This window comes from Vitis riparia, chromosome 1 (assembly GCF_004353265.1).
Source record: "Vitis riparia cultivar Riparia Gloire de Montpellier isolate 1030 chromosome 1, EGFV_Vit.rip_1.0, whole genome shotgun sequence".
NCBI classification, from domain to species: Eukaryota; Viridiplantae; Streptophyta; class Magnoliopsida; order Vitales; family Vitaceae; genus Vitis; species Vitis riparia.
The window spans coordinates 5,838,066-5,855,641 of NC_048431.1; the positions used below are offsets into that span (position 1 = coordinate 5,838,066).

General features: G+C 37.6%; 2 protein-coding genes across 3 annotated transcripts; one reads left to right on the forward strand and one right to left on the reverse strand.

Annotated features, from left to right (window-relative positions):
- Window positions 1-308: 308 nt before the first annotated feature.
- LOC117918349 (heat stress transcription factor A-8) lies at window positions 309-4,508 on the forward strand. 2 transcript variants are annotated; one of them, XM_034834938.1, is made up of 3 exons: window positions 309-626; window positions 2,837-3,923; window positions 4,223-4,508. In XM_034834938.1, exons 1-2 carry the CDS (start codon window positions 411-413, stop codon window positions 3,842-3,844), a joined length of 1,224 nt encoding a protein of 407 aa, XP_034690829.1. In that variant the 5' UTR covers window positions 309-410; the 3' UTR covers window positions 3,845-3,923; window positions 4,223-4,508. The 2 variants fall into 2 exon arrangements, with proteins under 2 accessions (XP_034690829.1, XP_034690821.1); XM_034834930.1 differs by having other exon boundaries at window positions 2,837-4,018; window positions 4,223-4,503.
- A 935-nt stretch (window positions 4,509-5,443) lies between these two features.
- Window positions 5,444-8,107, reverse strand: LOC117918360 (vacuolar iron transporter 1-like). Its single transcript, XM_034834951.1, has 4 exons — window positions 7,776-8,107; window positions 6,959-7,044; window positions 6,742-6,856; window positions 5,444-5,966 (listed from the first exon to the last, which is right to left on the reverse strand). Exons 1-4 carry the CDS (start codon window positions 8,006-8,008, stop codon window positions 5,663-5,665), a joined length of 738 nt encoding a protein of 245 aa, XP_034690842.1. The 5' UTR covers window positions 8,009-8,107; the 3' UTR covers window positions 5,444-5,662.
- Window positions 8,108-17,576: the final 9,469 nt, after the last annotated feature.

A 17,576-nucleotide genomic window follows, 5' to 3' on the forward strand; every position in this document is an offset into this window, starting at 1 on the left:
TGTGAAATTGTGTTATGGGTTGCATGGGAGGGTCCAATTTAAGATCCAATACAACTAGGCCCATTTTACGATTAGCCCAATATTCACTAACCCTCTCTCCACGCCATCTGCGCTTTACAGGGTCCCATCTCCGTACCATCAAAAGGGGTCGCGGGTGTTTCCGTGATCTTGTACAAGCATAGGGGGTAATTTAGTAAACCAACATATCTATAATTCTGAGATGGCAATCGTCTATTGGGGGAGGGGTAAAGCAGCCGCAGATATTTTCTCCCTGTCGAAAATGCTACAATTCCAAGCGTGTCGACACACCTCGTCCGCGGACGAAGACTCGAGTCAATTATCCCCAAATATCTTCTCCCACAATTCATTCACAGACAAGGCGGTGGTGGTGGTGCCAGAGGCGGTGAATCATGGTGAAATCGACGGAAGCAGGTTCTGTAGTGCCGCCATTCTTGAAAAAATGCTATGAAATGGTTGATGATGAAGCCTCGGACGCCATAATTTCGTGGAATTTAAGCAATGACAGCTTCGTGATACGGGACACGACCGAGTTCAGTCACCAATTGCTCCCTAAGTATTTCAAGCACAATAATTTCTCAAGCTTCATGCGTCAACTCAATATCTATGTGAGCTTCTTCTCCTTTGCATACATGAATTGAATTTTAAAATTGTGTTTGCCTGGAAAAGGACGCCATGGAAAAACGGTAGTTTAGGTTTTCGAGTTCTAGGCAAAAAGTCTATATTCGCATCATTTTTGGTAACGAAATGATTATTATATAAGTGAAAAAAAAATCCAAGAATCCAACGAAGGATGAAAAGCATATTTTTGAATTATGAGAAGTAAGGATTTAAATTGTGAAATAGAAAGGTTTGATGTTAGATTGATTCATAATTTTCGAAAATTCGTATCTCATGAAAAATTTGGAATTGAACTTGAATTGTTCTGCTTTGGTGGAACCTAGGTTCTCTAATGTTTTGTCTCCTGTTTCACTCAGAGGTGTGTATGTATGCTAGTTTTATCTTATTTTGAAGGGCACTTGGATTGGAATTGGAATTGGAATCCAAATGGGTTTGACAATAACGAATTTGTTGGTGGAAGTAATATTTTGACATTAGCTAAAAATTGGAAATCAAAACCATGAGGACTTCCTTTCTGCAAGAGTATGGAGAAGTCATTAAACAAACAGTTTGCTTCAAAACCTCCTAAAGGGACCTGACCTCAAATTGGTGCTTCCTTTTCATTTCAGGATGGCTGTCATACAACCAAAAGAACAATTCCTAGTCTGAATTGGATAAACCCTTGCCAACCCTTTCTAGATAGAATGGTTTGACTGAGCATTCTTTTCCTGCTAAGATAAAGCAAGTAGTAAGTTTTCTTTTAACAGGAAAGAATGCTGTGTAGTGGAAGGAAGGTTAATATAACCTTATTGTGAAACAATAGGTAATAATAATAACTGCCACCCAAATATAACAACGCACATCCCAGACCATTGATGCCCATTAAAACATATTAGAGACAATCTAAGTCCTTTGAAGATGGATGTGGTCCCTGATTAACACCTCCAACATAGTGGCACATGGCTTGCTAAATGATATGCTATGCTTGGCTGACTTAAGCTTCCAAACAAAAGAATAACCACTCCTCTGATGAGGTCCATTGTCCTGCACATCATCAAATCATACTCTAGGTTCTCTTCTACCTTTAGAGATCTATGAGAGGACAATTGTGAATCCCCCTCCACTAGAAGGGAATTAACACCTAACTAGGCTGCTTCTGTCAATGCTCCAATAAAGTTAGGGCCTCTGCTTAAATAACCAGATCCATGCCAGTTGGCATGGAGAAGTGTCTGACCAAACTACTATCTCTATAGTCTCTGAGTACTCCACCAATCCTCATACACCATGGATTATACAATGAACAACTTTGGGTCTAGCTGATCATCGAAGTGTTGTATCTTCTTGTTTAGGAAAATAAAAACTAGAAGATGCCATGTAAATCCATTCCAATCCTAGTACTGCCTGGAGATGAATTTGTAGTTTAATGGGATTTCCATACTTCTGAGGTGGCAGACAACAGGAGAACTATATGAAGAGTGATGAAAAATGTGGGATATACTACAACAGAAACATGTCTAGGGTGAAAGGCCTTGTTAGACTTTTCAGCCTTCTTCTGGATTCAATTTATTGTTCAGAATTGCACAGAAGAGGCACCACAATTATGGTGGCTTCTACACTCATATCATGAAAAAGCATTAACCTTGCAACTATACCTAGAGGTCTTTCTGAATCTTGGAGTGCCAGCTACCTTCCTACCAAGTTGCTATAAGCTCCTTCTGTGTGGCATTTCTCCCATAGGGACATGAACCTAGTTAGAATCAAGATTGGAAATTGCTAAAGGTTGTATTTCATGTCCAAGGTTATTTTATATTTTACCTATTTTCTTGAAAAGGGTAAACCATCATCATAAAAAAAAACAAAACAAAACAAAACAAAAAAGGAAAGAAAGAAGTTTCTGGGGACCCATTGTACGCCTGGTATGCATAAAACGATATCAATAACCTCTTGGATCAAAGATCTCCATCATGTGGACAAACTTCATGAGTCACCTATGGCATATTCTGTTTCTTCATTGTGAGTAGTTTCTAATAGCTCTTCACAAGTTCTATGCACATGGAAAAAATGCTGGAACTAGTATTCTAGAGAGCCTTTTTCATGGTAAAGGAGAAGAACTCCGACATGAATTTTCTCCCAATCCATAGCTGAGTCACTTTGTATTTCCTGCTCTAGTGAGAGCCTTATATGTGAAACTCAATTCGTTAATTCTCCTTTGTTTCAGGGTTTCAGAAAAATTGATACAGATCACTGGGAATTTGCAAATGAAGGATTCATCAGAGGTCAAAAGCATTTATTAAAGAATATCCGTCGAAGGAAACAACTTCAGGGCCAGGATAAGCAAAAATCATTCCATCAGCGGGACAAGTCTGCTGGAGCATGTGAAGAAATTGAGGCATCCAAGCTTTGGAACGACGTGGAGATTCTCAAGACTGACAGAAATGCACTCACACAGCAGCTGGTTAAACTTAGGCAGCACCAGGAAACTGCAGAAAGTAAGTTGCTTGTCCTAAGAGAGCGCCTTCAAGGAATGGAAAAAAATCAGCAGCAGATGTTGTCATTCTTAGTGATGGCCATGCAAAGCCCTGAGTTTTTGGTTCAGTTTATGCAGCCAAAAGAAAAAAACTGGCGAATGGCTGAAGTAGGCAAAAATATGCTGGAACGAAGAGCAGAGAACGGTGAACCAGCAGCTTCTGATGTGATGATAGTGAGGTACCAGCCACCAATGGATGAAACTCCAAAGCCTCTACCAATTCCAACATCAAATTCAGAGAAATCCCTGGAGTCTGATGGGATGATAGTAAGGTACCAACCACCAATGGATGAAACTGCAAAGCCTCTAATGGCAAAGTCAAATTCGGAGAAATCCTTGGAATCTGATTTTTTCATGAATATCGATTTCATGAAAATACTGATGGATGAAGACATGGGTTCTTCAGAGCATCAGGAACCACTTATTTTACCTGATTTACCTGATGATGATATCCTTGACCAGCTTCTTTTAGAGAATCTTGCAGATGCTAAATTGGATAACCAACAAGCACCTATTGATTCTGGATTGGTAATGGATCCAACAGTCAATCAAACCCAGTTGGATGAACCTCAACATTTTGAACTTCTCAACTTAGAGCAGAAAATGCCCTTAAAACGAATGGAGAAACCTTACGAGTTGGAGGTGGAATCAACTCTTCATGGAACACAGTTTGAGAAGTCTCAACACTTGAACTTCTGACCGAACAAATGGGGCAATTAGCTTCTGATACCAACTGCATAAATTAATCATCATAGAGAAGATGTCAAATTTTACTTGGGTATATCTCAGACATTTTAAACTTAATAGTATAATTCGTGATAGAAAGACATTTCTCATTCCAGGTGTCCCCTGCGCTCAATTTTGTCCTGACATGTAAGTTGGTTCTTGTTTATTCTTCTGTTTACATGCTAAAGTAGATGCAAACAATTCTTTTATCATCTCTCTCTCTCTCTCTTTTGGTCTGGAATTTTGTTTTAGAGATCATATAGTGTTGCATAGTTATTTCACATTATCTTGTTGCTGTTTTCAAGTCCAATTTTTACCTGATTATAAATTTGTTCTCCATCTCATTGACAGATCTTGGCAAGATGGCATGATCTTCTCTAAACAATTATTTTGAAGGAATAGCATGGGATCATCGTACTGCTCGAACAGTGTCTGAAAAAGAAAAGAAACTCTCAAAAATATACCGTACTCTGGACAGCATACAAAATTTCTTTCGATTGACATGCTCCACTATCATACTTCAGTATATGTATATTTTAGTGGCACATGTACGTGGCCCAAAATTGTCATTATGCACAAGAGATCTTATTGCAATTTCTAATTTGACATAATTTTGGCACATCTTAGTTCTACCTTACATTTTTCCGACCCTTCCCAAGATATGATAAAAAGGCTTTCTTCTGCACATTTGCGTCCTATGGCCAGCCACTATCAAATATAGCGATTAAACTTTCTGTCCTCGTTCATTTATTATCAATTGTCCATAACGTTTCTCATCTCGTTGAGTTAGCAACCGATTGAAATGGAAATTACAGGGCTCTTTGCAATCCTGTTAACACCCTAATCGCAGTATTAACGAGTTTTCGTGGAAAAAATTCAAAAGTTTCTTGCAGGTTGAGTAATGGGACACCGATAAGCTCGGTTTTGGTTCTCAAGAAATAAATGGTAGGGAGATGGGCTTCAAGTTCATCCACGGTTATTGGATTATCCATGACATGATGAATAGATGAATCAATATGAAGTATGAGCATTTCATTGTGACAAAACGTTCAATTTGATTTATTTTTTTTTAATTCGAAGTAATATATAAGCAAAATGCAAGAAGCAAATGTCTCCTCCGTTGTGAGGGAAGAAAATTAAAGAGGGTATGGAAATATGTTTGGATTAGCCCAGCCATTGGACCTGTTTACAGGAAGCAAGACAATATCAAATGGTGGTGGGGATTGAGAAGGTGGGAGGCTGCAAAAGGTTTAAAAGATAAGGTCCTTAGCACAGCGAGGAAAGAACTTCAATAGCGACACCAGTTATGAATCTTGCTCTTACCGTACTAGCTTTAGACTATTTTATAAAAGTAGTGCTACTCTTCTCAAGTAAAAGATGGAATATGGCGAAAGAAATGCGGATACATTTTTCCACAGTATCGGCACAGGATGAGCTTGGCTTGTGACAATGTAAATGGTAATTGGCATTTGGCAAAGATGAAAACAAAAGGCGATTTTCAAGGACATTCCCTGGGAACTCTCTGCTGGTTGTAGCAGAGTAATAGGGAATGCACCAGGTCTTTCATATCTAGAAACCAAATTTGAGTTGATCTTTTAGCAAGCTATAGCTTGGAATATTTGTCAGACCATTGCAACCCAACCAGAAAAGTCACCAAGTATTTGTGGCTTTGCAGCTAGTTTTGTGCATATTAATGGAAACAAACATAGAAATCGTCCAAACTTGGAACAATGAAGCGAACTACAAGCTTAAAATTCTAAACTAGTAAAGCTAGCTTATTATGTATACTCGTTAGGGGATTGCTCGTACAGCCTTAGCCATGCCAAAAGCAGCAGCGGATGCCAGAGCTCCTATGAGCGCAGTTTGTAGGGCACTTCTGAGAGGTTTATTACCAGTGAAGCGACCCTTTCCGTAGCCGAAGATTAGCAATGCCACCAAGGTCAAAACAACCGAAGCTATCACGGCTTCTTCAGCCCTTGGAACGAGCATGTATGGAATAAGGGGCACAAATCCTCCTAACACGTACGCAAGGGCAATAGTGAATGCGCTCTGCATTGCCCTCCTCGGATCAGGCTTCTCCAATCCCAGCTCGAACCTGCACTCAACAATAATAAGCCAATTCTAATTTGTGACTTGTAACCCTCATGTTCCCCAAAATTGAAATGTTTTCAGTTTTCTCCGTTTATTTGTCCTACTCGTCACTCAGTATAAGATAATTCTAATCATAAAATATTGTATCATATTATGGACTATAGGACATGCCCCTAAGCAAGACAAGAATTTGACCAAAACACAAATCCCGATTTACGACCAAGATATCAGGAATGAGCTGAAATTTGGAGAAAATTTGTATGTCCTACAACCAGTCGTTTTCAGAAAGTCCCCATCTATGCACATGGAAGGCCTCCACTACTTCATAAAAGCCAGAGACTATATAATCACTTATCCTTTGATTCTAAGCAGCTGTCAAACCACTTGCATGGTTAGTGGTAAGGGACAAGGTGGCTGCTTTAGTGCTTTTGAGCCCTTGAATGCATTGGTCAATGATTCAGATTCACCCTAAATCCACCTCTTTGGTCCTTGTTTGGAATGTTTTTGAAAACAGTTTTCAAAAAGTGCTTTTGTTTTTAAATATATCTATAGTGTTTCATTTTAGAAATCACTCTATTTTAGAAACAAGTTTCAGAAAAAAAAAAAAAAATTGTTAAAAGAAAAAAGTTATCAAAAGTATTTTCAAGATTGGTAAGAATAAAAAACTATTTTTAAGAACAGACACAAACCAGATCTTACAAGCTCTTCATTTTCCTACTAACTCAAAAGACTTAAAACAAAATAAGTTAAAATGATATGGAAAAGACCACTCAGCTTACTTCATCATGAAATCAAGCCAAGCTTGAGGCCTTCTTCTGAGTGCGTTCACCACAGGTGCAGATTCATGAGGCTCAAGACCATATTGCGATAGAATCTCTTCTATTTCCGCAGCCTCTGCATAATTTCAAAATTAATGATCTCATTGTGTTAAAATGGGACGGTATAAGTCACAATAATTTAAAAATAATAAAACGAAAAAATCCAAAGGTTGGCAACCGATGTCAGGGACAGTGATGATTTCTTCTTGTTCTCTCTTCAGTTCCCTCATGTAGTGATCAGCTTCGCTTTTGGCCGCAAGGTACCTGGACGCACCCGATGAAGTAAGCACTGCAGAAATATTGCATGTTTCGCAACTATGCTTTTACGATTTAAGTTTTGTTTTGATGTATTTTCATTTCTCTCTTCAAATTTTCTCATCCGCTGTTTGCTTGCCGAGAAAATTTTTATTTGTTCTTGCTAATTGAAAAACAACCTACAGAAATAAGCACGCACCCGATGAAGTAAGCACTACAGAAATAATTCATGTCGTAACTATGCTTTTACGATTTAATTTTCGTTTTTATGTATTTTCATTTCTCTCTTCAAATATTCTCACTCGCTGTTTGCTTGCCGAGAAATTTTTTATTTGTTCTTGCTAATTGAAAAACAACCTAGTTTCAGTATTCTTTCTTATCTTGAATAATTTGACATTATTTGAGTGCTTCTAAAAACAACATATCACCTGAAATTTGAAGGTTTTGATCTCGTTTAAAACCGCCAAATGTGACAGCCTCGTAGACGTATATCAAAGATTCAAAATACAATCATCTAAAAACAAAACTCTAGATTTCATATTCAAACCTTTAATTTCTTTTCTTTCCATTTTTTTTCTCGGCAACCAAACACCGTCCATGAAGCGAAATTAAACTAAACAAACACATTTCATATTCAAACCTTTAATTTCTTTTCTTTCCATTTTTTTTCTCGGCAACCAAACACCGTCCATGAAGCGAAATTAAACTAAACAAACACATCAAATAATTTGCAAAAATACCCGCCGAGTCCCATGGAGATGGCGCCAGCAGCGACTTCCGCGATGCCGGCGGTGAGAATAATAGAAGAGGAGGCATTGGCACCGGACAAACCCGCGGCAAGGGCGAAGGGAACGGTGAGACCGTCCGATACGCCGATGATGATGTCACGGACGATCTCACCGGCCGTGAAATGCCTCTCCTTATGATCATCTAGGAGCAGCTTCTGCTTCCCTGAACCATCCATTGATTCCATTCTGCCCTCTCCAACCCACAGCTTTTATATAGAAGAATCAAAAGGGATGAAATAGTACCAAATATGTAAAGCTACCGACTGTTTTATCAAATAAAAACCAAAAATAGATGGAGAGTTGGATTCCCAAATTTGAATTTTCCATATTCCTTTTAATCAAATAACCCTAAATATATATATATATATATATATATATATATATATATAAACTTATTTTCTTATAAAATTATTAGGCATGATGCGATTTATGTTCTTTTGGAAATATAGTTTTTTTTTTTATAAATATATTTGATTTTATTTTCATTTTTTTACCTACATTAAATAAGAATTAAAAAAGTTATTAAAAAATATGTTTATGTAAAATACATTATTGAGATTATTTTTTCTTCAATATAAATTTATCTATTTTCTTAATTTTAATAAAATAATCCTTATTTCGAGAAAATGTGGATTTAATTTTTTAAAATCATTTTCATAAAAGCGTGTAGACCTTAAAATTTGCCCTCGGGATTAAGATTTTTTAGCCTAATTTTTATATTGAATTATATTTTTTTATTAGAGTTTTTAGTTTTATTTTTTATTTTTCACCCTACATTATCAAATGCACCACCACTTTTCCGCTCCACCGCCTCCACGCATGCTCTCTCATTTTTCACTCTCGCTCTTGTTGATTCTCTTATTTTCACTTGAAAGTTTATATTTTATATTATTATATATTTATTTATGTCTCTCGTTTTTTCACAACACACGACCACGGGAGGACCCACCACTTTACCCTTTCCAATAACCCTCTCCCATTCCATTACGGTCACGGATTACCCTCACACCACAGCTTTCTCACCACGAACCCATCTTGCATTCCCGCCGCCACTGTCGCTCTTTCTGGCTGAGATCTGGCTGTTCATGGCTAAGCAACCACCACTGCACCTTCTCTCCATGGCTGCATCGCCACCCCTCCACGTACGCACCACCCTTTGCACTATTGATCAATTTTCAATTTGCTGCCACCCAAACACCACTTAACGACCACCATAAGCTCATGTTTGATTGGATAATAAAATTTTAGATAATAAATTTTTATTATTTTAATTTTAAAAAATACAATTTAAAAATAATTACTTTTTAAAATAATAATTAATATTATTTTCAATTTTTGAAACTAGCAAGCGGGGATACTTAAACAACCTTTTATCTATAAGATAATGTTTTTTTATTAGATATAGCGTGAGATAAAATAAAATATGGGATGATATATTTTATTTTATGTTTGATTTATGATAACTTATATTCAACTAAATGTAAAATTTGATAAGTAATGAAGTATATTATTCATTGTTTTTATATTCATATTCTATGAAATATATTAATCTTTAAGTTATATATATATTAAAGCGTGTGTTTGTGTTATTTTAATATATTAAATAACATAATATAAGAAATTTTTATTTAAGACTATGTTTGGTTCCAAAAAGTACTATGAAAAAAAATATTAAGGAAAATGATTTTCTCATATTTGATTTCATTATATAAAAAAATAAATATAATTAAAATTAATTAATTTTCTCCGTATTTTAAAATTATTTAATATTTATATAATAGATAAAATAAATAAAATAAATTTAAATAAACATATGAATATAATTCATTTACTTTAAATTTATTTTTTATTTTTCTTCAATTTTTTTTCTAATTTTTCTTTCTATTTCTTTCTCTCGTATTTTCCCTCAATTTTTTTAGGAACCATACATAGTCTTACTATGATTAGTTTTCTGAAAGTATTAAAAAAAATTGCTAAGAAAAATAGTTTTATCATATTTGGTTTCATTATAAAAAAATATGAAAAAAAAAATCAAATATAATTAAAATGAGTTAAAATTTTATTTATTTAAAATTATTTAATCTATATATAATTGAAAATGGAAAATGAATTTGAATAAGCATTTAAAAATGATTTATTGACTTCAAATATATTTTTTATTTTTCATAATTTTTTCCTTGTATTTTCTTTTTTATTTTCTTTTTTTCAAAATTTTCAAGAACCAAACATAGCCCAAAGAAATTTTATATTTTTAAATAAAAAATATTGTAATACAATATAATTTTTATTTTAAACATTGCAACATAGTATATATTTCATTTTATATTTTATTTATTTTTTGAATCATTTCATTTGCGAGGAGCTGGATAAGAAGCAACTCTCATGTCCCATTTATTTATTTTATAAATTAATTATAAATATAATATAATATATCTCATTGAATAAACTATTTTAAGATATTATTTTATAAACTAAATATGCATTTTGTATAGTAACTCAAGATATGCTTTATCCTATGTGACCAACTAAACACAACCTAAATAAAAAAATATATATCTTACTTTTCTTCGTGTTTGGCATGTAGATGGGTACTCCGTAAGTGGACTTGCTATAAAAGTATGTTTTATATCACAAATCTAATGTAATCTCCATTTAATGCTAGTGCCTAGTTCACAATCAACACTTGGGTGATTTAATGCTAGGAAGTTCGTCAAGTGTCACTCTCACTATATCCATTTAGGATTATCCGTCTTCCTTCTGGATATAGATGAACTATCCACTCAACCTTAGGTCCTCCTTCTAGATGATCGCAAATATGGACGATTGAGGGATGATCGTGTAGTGAGGGGCCCATACTCTTGCCAACTGATTTTGAGTAGCTTTATCAAGATCATAAGTAAATTGTACAAAGACTTCTAATTTTATGAATTGTGTCAGTTCCAATTTTGAGTTGTCAGTTACTTGTTTCATGACTTTAATTTGAGTTGCTGATCCTACTCTAGAGATGAAAATACCCACATTAATAGTAGTCTTAATTATAGTATTGAATAAATCAACGAATAAAAATATTTGCCCATCTATAATGGAAATTACATTTGTAGGAATATAAGTCAAAACATCTCTTAATTAAGTCTCAACAAGTTGTAGTTAACTAAAACCTCAAATGAGATAAAGTGAAATTAACTCCTCAAATTAGTACATAAATAAGTTATTAAATAAAGGATTTGCTTACTTAAATTACAAAGAGTAAAAATGACAATAGGATGGGTCTTTTTGGGTACCTACCTCACTTCTAATGGAACAAGTTTAAAATTTAAATGAATGAGTTTGAAGCGATTTGAGATTTTTTTTAAAATTTCGGACAAATTCAGGTATTGTCTTGTCTTGCCTCACCCTCAATTATATATAATATTTAATTTAATTTTTATTTTCCTATTTTTAATATATAATAATAATAATAATGTGTAGACCCCATTCTTGGCTTGCTTTTATGTAGCCATTTTGACAGGTGTGGCCATCTAGGGTGGCCACGTGTCAATCTCTGGTTGGCTGCTGGGGCACCAGAGTAGTGTTTTTGATGGCCAACCAGAGGTCGACACGTGTCCAAAGAATTTGCAAAAAGGCTGCAGACGGTTAGAGGAGCGGAAGGAGAGTGGTGCTTGGGAGGAGGCTTTTTCAACTGTGAGGGGGGATTTTTTTTTGGGAGGAGGATTCATTGTGAGGAGAGGCGGAGCAGCTGCCTGGTCTCTTCCCGGATACCGAGCAGCTGCAGGGACGGTGGTGCTTTTCAGAGGGATATTTTTTTTCAGCAGAGAGGGAGGTGGTCCAGGGGGCTGCCGTTAGAAATATTTTGGGAGAGGTGGAGAGCTTTCGGATGGGGGGTTGAGAGATATTTTCAGAGAGAGAAGAGAGGAAGCTCGAGTGAGGAGCTTTTTCATTATGGAGCTGAGAGATCTTTGAGAGAGGATCCTCTGAGCTAAAGAAGGTAGCAGGCTGCTTGGCTTAGGGAGGACTTACAGAGGAGTTTATTCAGCTGAAGGAGGAGATAATAGAGAAAAAGAGCATCCTCAGGTACGTTTGCTGAACCACATTTTGCTTGCCTTTGATATCTTTGGGGTTGCTGTGACTATGTGATAATGTATCCATGCTTTGTTCTTCATAGAAAATTTGTTTTAGAATGATCTAATTCCTTTTTATCTCTCCATTGGGTGCCTGAGTCATATCTTTGGGTCTTATTTCCACTGATTTTCCCACCTATACATGAGCCTATTGACTCCAATATGAAATGGAGCTCAGGTCTGTGTTTTCTTTGGTTCAGTTGATACTCTGTTTGTGTGCTTGCTCCTTTGCTGTTTATACTCTGTTCTCGATGGCCATTTATACCCTCAAGGAGAAGGGTTTTGGTCCAGCATGAGTCTTTGGTTTCATATGGGCATAGTTTCTAAGGTTTGGGACCAGAAGATGATTTTGTTGGAATATGTTCCCTGAGAATCCGAGGACTGGTTCTCTTGAATGCCCCTCGTGGGTACAACAAGACTCTCATCAATCGAGTCCACCTCAGGCGAGTGGCAATTCTGATTCAGTACCCGCCCAGTCACCTTCTAGTTCCAGTGGAGAGGCTTAGAGCTGCACCGATCGGGTTGTTTTCAAACTATTTGGGAAAGAACCAAGTGATTTTCCCCTTGTTCTGCGTGCACAGATCCTTGACTGGTTATCTCGTAGTCCTACTGACATTGAAAGCTACAGTAGGCTTGGTTGTATTGTTCTAACAATTTATCTTTGTTTACCTGAGTCCACATGGGAGGAGCTTTGCTGTGATCTGGGTTCCAGTTTGAGTAGGCTTCTGGATGTCTCAAATAGCACTTTCTGGAGAACTAGATGTGTATATATTAGAGTGCAGCATCAAATAGCATTTATCTACAACGGAAGCTCAATTTTTAGTTAAAGGCTTTAACCTGTCTCTGCCAGCCACAAGGTTACTCAGTGCACTAGAAGGAAAGTATCTTGTTAAGGAAGCAACTCATGAGTTAATGGATGATATTGATAGTGTGAGGGAGCATGATGAGCTCCAGTATCTCAACTTCTATTGCTCTATTCCCAAAATGATGATAGATGAGCTTCCCCTTCCCTCACCTAGACTTCATCAATGATCTGCTTAATGACGAGCAGGTAGGGAAGGCTGCTAGGGCAAGCACGAGCTCCCAGAGTCTCAGCAATGGGCCACACCTTCTGAGTCAGCAGCGTTCTTTTCCAGGTGATATGGGCATAGCAGGTGACTTGGGCTCTTCAACTAGTGCTTGCGGGTTTGAGCGAACACGGAGTTACCATGTTGGAGCTAATCATGATGAAGTGTTCCAACGGAGTTATGGCTCTTCTGGCAGCCATTTTTGACCACCCACTGAGGGATTTTATTCCACAAGCTAATCCACCACATTATGCAAACGGGCCAATAGATGGATTAATTTCGAACCAGTGGCAGGAGGCTGGTTTTGATATTCCTATTTTTTTTAATGCAAGGAATGCAGTGGGGGTTTCATAAGTGGGAAGACAAGTGCCTTATTGCAGGGTAGTTCTGCATCGACATCTCAACAGCCTTCCAGCTTTGTTTCGGGAGTTGATCCTATTAGTCAAACACTTAAGCCTGTTTCTCAGGCAGCACCTGTTCGTACTCCTGAGAAACCACAGGCTGCTGCACCAAGATCAAATCCTGTGGATCTTCATAGAAAAATTGTCTCCCTTTTGGAGGAATATTTCAGTGTTCGAATTCTTGATGAAGCATTACAGTGTATTGAGGAGCTGAAATCTCCTGCATGTCACCCTGAGGTTGTTAAAGAAGCTGTTAGCCTTGCCCTGGAATAGAGATCCCTCACCCTATCCACTTCATCATTTTTCCCATGCATACCACCAGAACTTCTTTCCCAGCCTTCTGCTACACCAAACCTATTCCTTCTCATCACTTCTTCTATTCATATACCCATCTAACCACACCGTTAAAACCACTTCTCTCTATATCCTCAAGCTCGTACTCATGTCCTTCAAGATGGGCCAATGAAAGGTAAGGCAGCTCGAGTCGGCTTCTGTGAAAGCATTATATTCCAATTAGAGGTATCCCAGTACTCTGTCATCAGGCTTTTCTAATCTGAAGTACAGGAATCCCAAGTATCTCTCAATGCTTAACCACTTGAGGTTTTATCTCGCTGAGGTTTATCCCAAGTCAGATAAGATACTGTTTCTTGATGATGATATCGTTGTACATAAAGACTTGACTGCATCATGGTCAGTGAATCTCCATGGGAGGATGAACGATACAGTACAGTGTGGCTAAGAATGCTGATGAAGGTATGCGAATAATGCGAAGTAAAGATCAGGATCAGCTTAGTGCTTTAGCAAACACCTCTCGTAAGATTGTGAATATCTCTGTGAGTGTGAATACATGGAAACCAGCTCATTATCAGGGACTAAGGGAGGTTGAAGAAGAGGAGATGGCCTTACACCTTGTCGGGATTGAAGTAGTTTTATCCAGTAAGGATCTCTAGGTTGCACCAGAAGATGCAGTGTATGTTTTTGTGTTGAAGATGGGTTCGAAGGCATTTCCTGCTGTGAGAAGCCTACTTTCAGATGCATTAAGGATAGAGCCCACCAACCGAATGGCTTAGTACTACTTGGGGATGGCTCTGGTACCCTGAAGCTACCACCAGAACAGCGACTTCTAGCCGATCGATGGTGCGGTTTGAGAGTGGGTACACGATTGAGACCGTGTTTGATGGAAACAAGTTTGGAATTTGAACCCTACCCAATTGAAGTTTTGGCCAGTGGAGAATTTCTGATTTTATATTCTCCTAACAGTAACCTGTACAAGATCTCTTCTTCACTGTCTCAATATACCAGGCCAAGGTTGGTCACTATATCCGCTGAAGGATACTCTGGATATGTAGATGGAACGCTTTTGGATTCTAGTTCTTAATATTTTCAGTTCTGATCACCTTTCTGGGAATTCAAAGGTGTTGGTCGCTTAATTCTGAAGGATTGGCTTTGCTGGGATTCCGGGCAGGAGTGGACTGTGATCCATATGGCACCTTTTCCAATGGGAATTCCAGTGACAGTGATGCTTGCATATGGCTGGGTGTTCACTGCATTGACAGTAAAGCGCAAACACCTCACTGATCCCCACCCTACTCTCCATGCATGAACCCATATATTGAGGATGATGTGAGAAAGTTGAGTTTGTTGAACACTCTCAGCTCGTCTCGCCATGGTTAGATGGATCAGGACTAAATATTCGGAGTTTAGAGGCAGAGAAGTATAGCATTGGGATGTAAACCGAGTGACAAGTGGCATCCTCCCAATGCATTTCATCTCAATGTACAAAGCCATCATCATTAGAGGAAGTGTGACCCGCAAAGATGTTTCAGACGCTGGAACGAAATGCTAAAGGGTGAACAACAAGGAATCTTTTGTTTCCGCTTGGGTATATAGAGTAATTGAATTTGAATCTTTACTCTGTGGGACCAAAAATGATGGTGTCCTTGCAAACCAGCCCATGAATATGTCACCTTGCTCTGGTCCCTCAAGCCCCATATCTGTTTCTTCACATCTTGTTGCTCAGTCTGGGAGTGGATATACTAGCACCGAGGAAGTGTTGGCTGCTAAAACCACATGGGTTTTTGTCACTCCTGTTACCAGATTGGATTCCCCTAAAATACTCTCTGTTGCAGCAACACCTATGATGCCATCAATCGTCTCTGGACAAGCCTTTGTCTCTGCAGCATTGGCTGAAAACAGAGGTGGAAGAAAGCAAGGGATCCTTTGCCATTAAAGATGGAAATGTTCACATGATGTGTAAGGATCAGACAGTGGAGGGTATCAGGCTGGTAAATGAAAATGATTGTTATTTGGAGGCTTTGTCATAACAATCATTAAAGGATTTTTGTTTACCCTTGTCATGCTATCATCAACTCCTCTTCATGTGATAGCTAGTGGAGCCATGTCTCTCTTCTTATCCAAGATGTCTACCCGCGGACCAAAAGCTTATGCAACAGCAGCAACTGTCGTAGAACAGACAATCGACTCAATTAGAACAGCTGCATTATTTACTGGGGAAAAGCAAGTTGTAATTAAATACAATTAGTTTCTGGTAAATGCTTATAAATCAGGTGTTTTCGAAAGTCTGGCTGCAGGATTTAGGCCTTGGAACAGTTATGTTCATCATCTTTGCAAGTCGAGTTTTGGCAGTATGGTTTGGTGCAAAAATGATACTGGGAAAAAGGATACACCGGGGGTACAATTCTGAATGTCATTATTGCCGTATTGACTGGTTCCATGTCTCTAGGGCAGGCATCTCTTTGCATGAGTGCATTTTGCTGCTGGTCAGGCCGCATCATTCAAGATGTTTGAGACGATACATGGGAAGCCGGAGATAGATGCTTCTGACACCAAAGGGAAGATATTGGAGGACATTCAAGAAAAGATAGAGTTCAGATACAGATACATGGAGATTCAGTTCAAGTACTGGGTCGGTCACAGGGAGATTCTGATTGGATCACAGCTTTGGTGGAATTGGGAAGTGGATATGGCAAGACTAATGAGAAGCTAAACGGAAGGAGAAATCTCTTCGAAGAGGCAAAGAATTTGGACATCTTGGTGAAAGACAAGAATGTAGATACGTACATGGTTCCAAATACAGCTTTTGATGTGGAGATGCTGTGAGTAAGGATTTCTGTATTCAGCATGCACAAGTCAACTAGGCCCTATTCCTACCAGACCATGCATTGGCCATCTTTAGTATGGGCCACCTTTGGGCCATGTGACATTCTTGGATTTTTATTTTTTATTTTTTATTTTTTTATTTTTTTGATTTTGAAAATGTTTTCTCAAATCCCATTTTGTAAATATCTTTCTCAAAATTCTGATTTTCGAATAATTCCAATTTTCTCATCTTTCATCCTTAAAATTTTTAAGATCACCCAAGAGTCCATTTTCAATAAAAATTTGCTGTCATCTTTCCTTCTGGCAAGCAATTTTCATAACTCTTCTATTTTTTAAAATGTTTTAAAATAAGCATAGATTCAATTCCGTAATCCTGAATAATGGAATTTATGGAATTAATTCGTGCAAAATAAACGGGCTTTGGTGGGGGCCCCACATATGAGAATTCATGACTGATTGATTGTTTGATTGATTTACTTATCTTGCGTGTTTGATCTATTCTGTTCCTTGACATGCGCATAAATTATATATATTCCTTGTTCACTAATCCTGCTTCATGATAGCGCATTTGTCACTGGAGATTCAGGTACGCACTCATTCTCATTTTGATTATTCTCTATGCATGCTCTTATACTCATATGTGCATGATTTGATTTGAGTATTCATTGATTTTCTCATAGATTGCCATGATTGCTTCATTTCATTAGTAGAGACCCGACTTTAGGGACTTAAAGGGGTGCTACGGTCTTTACCGTACCTTCCCAATAAGTAACCTGACCCCCGAACCTGATCCGGATTTTCACAGGCCGCCTTTTCCAAAATAAGGAGTCACACTTAGGGTTTTTCTTTCTTATTTTGTTTACCCTTTAAAAATAAAACAAAAATAAGTGGCGACTCCAAGTCATTTTCGAATAATCAATAAAAATCAAATTTTCAAATAAAAATCGAGCTCGCCATCGAGTGGGAAACGCATGAGCACGAAATGCGAGGTCCACAAAATGGCGACTCCGCTGGGGATCGTTTAGAGGGTCAAGCTTGAACTTAAGA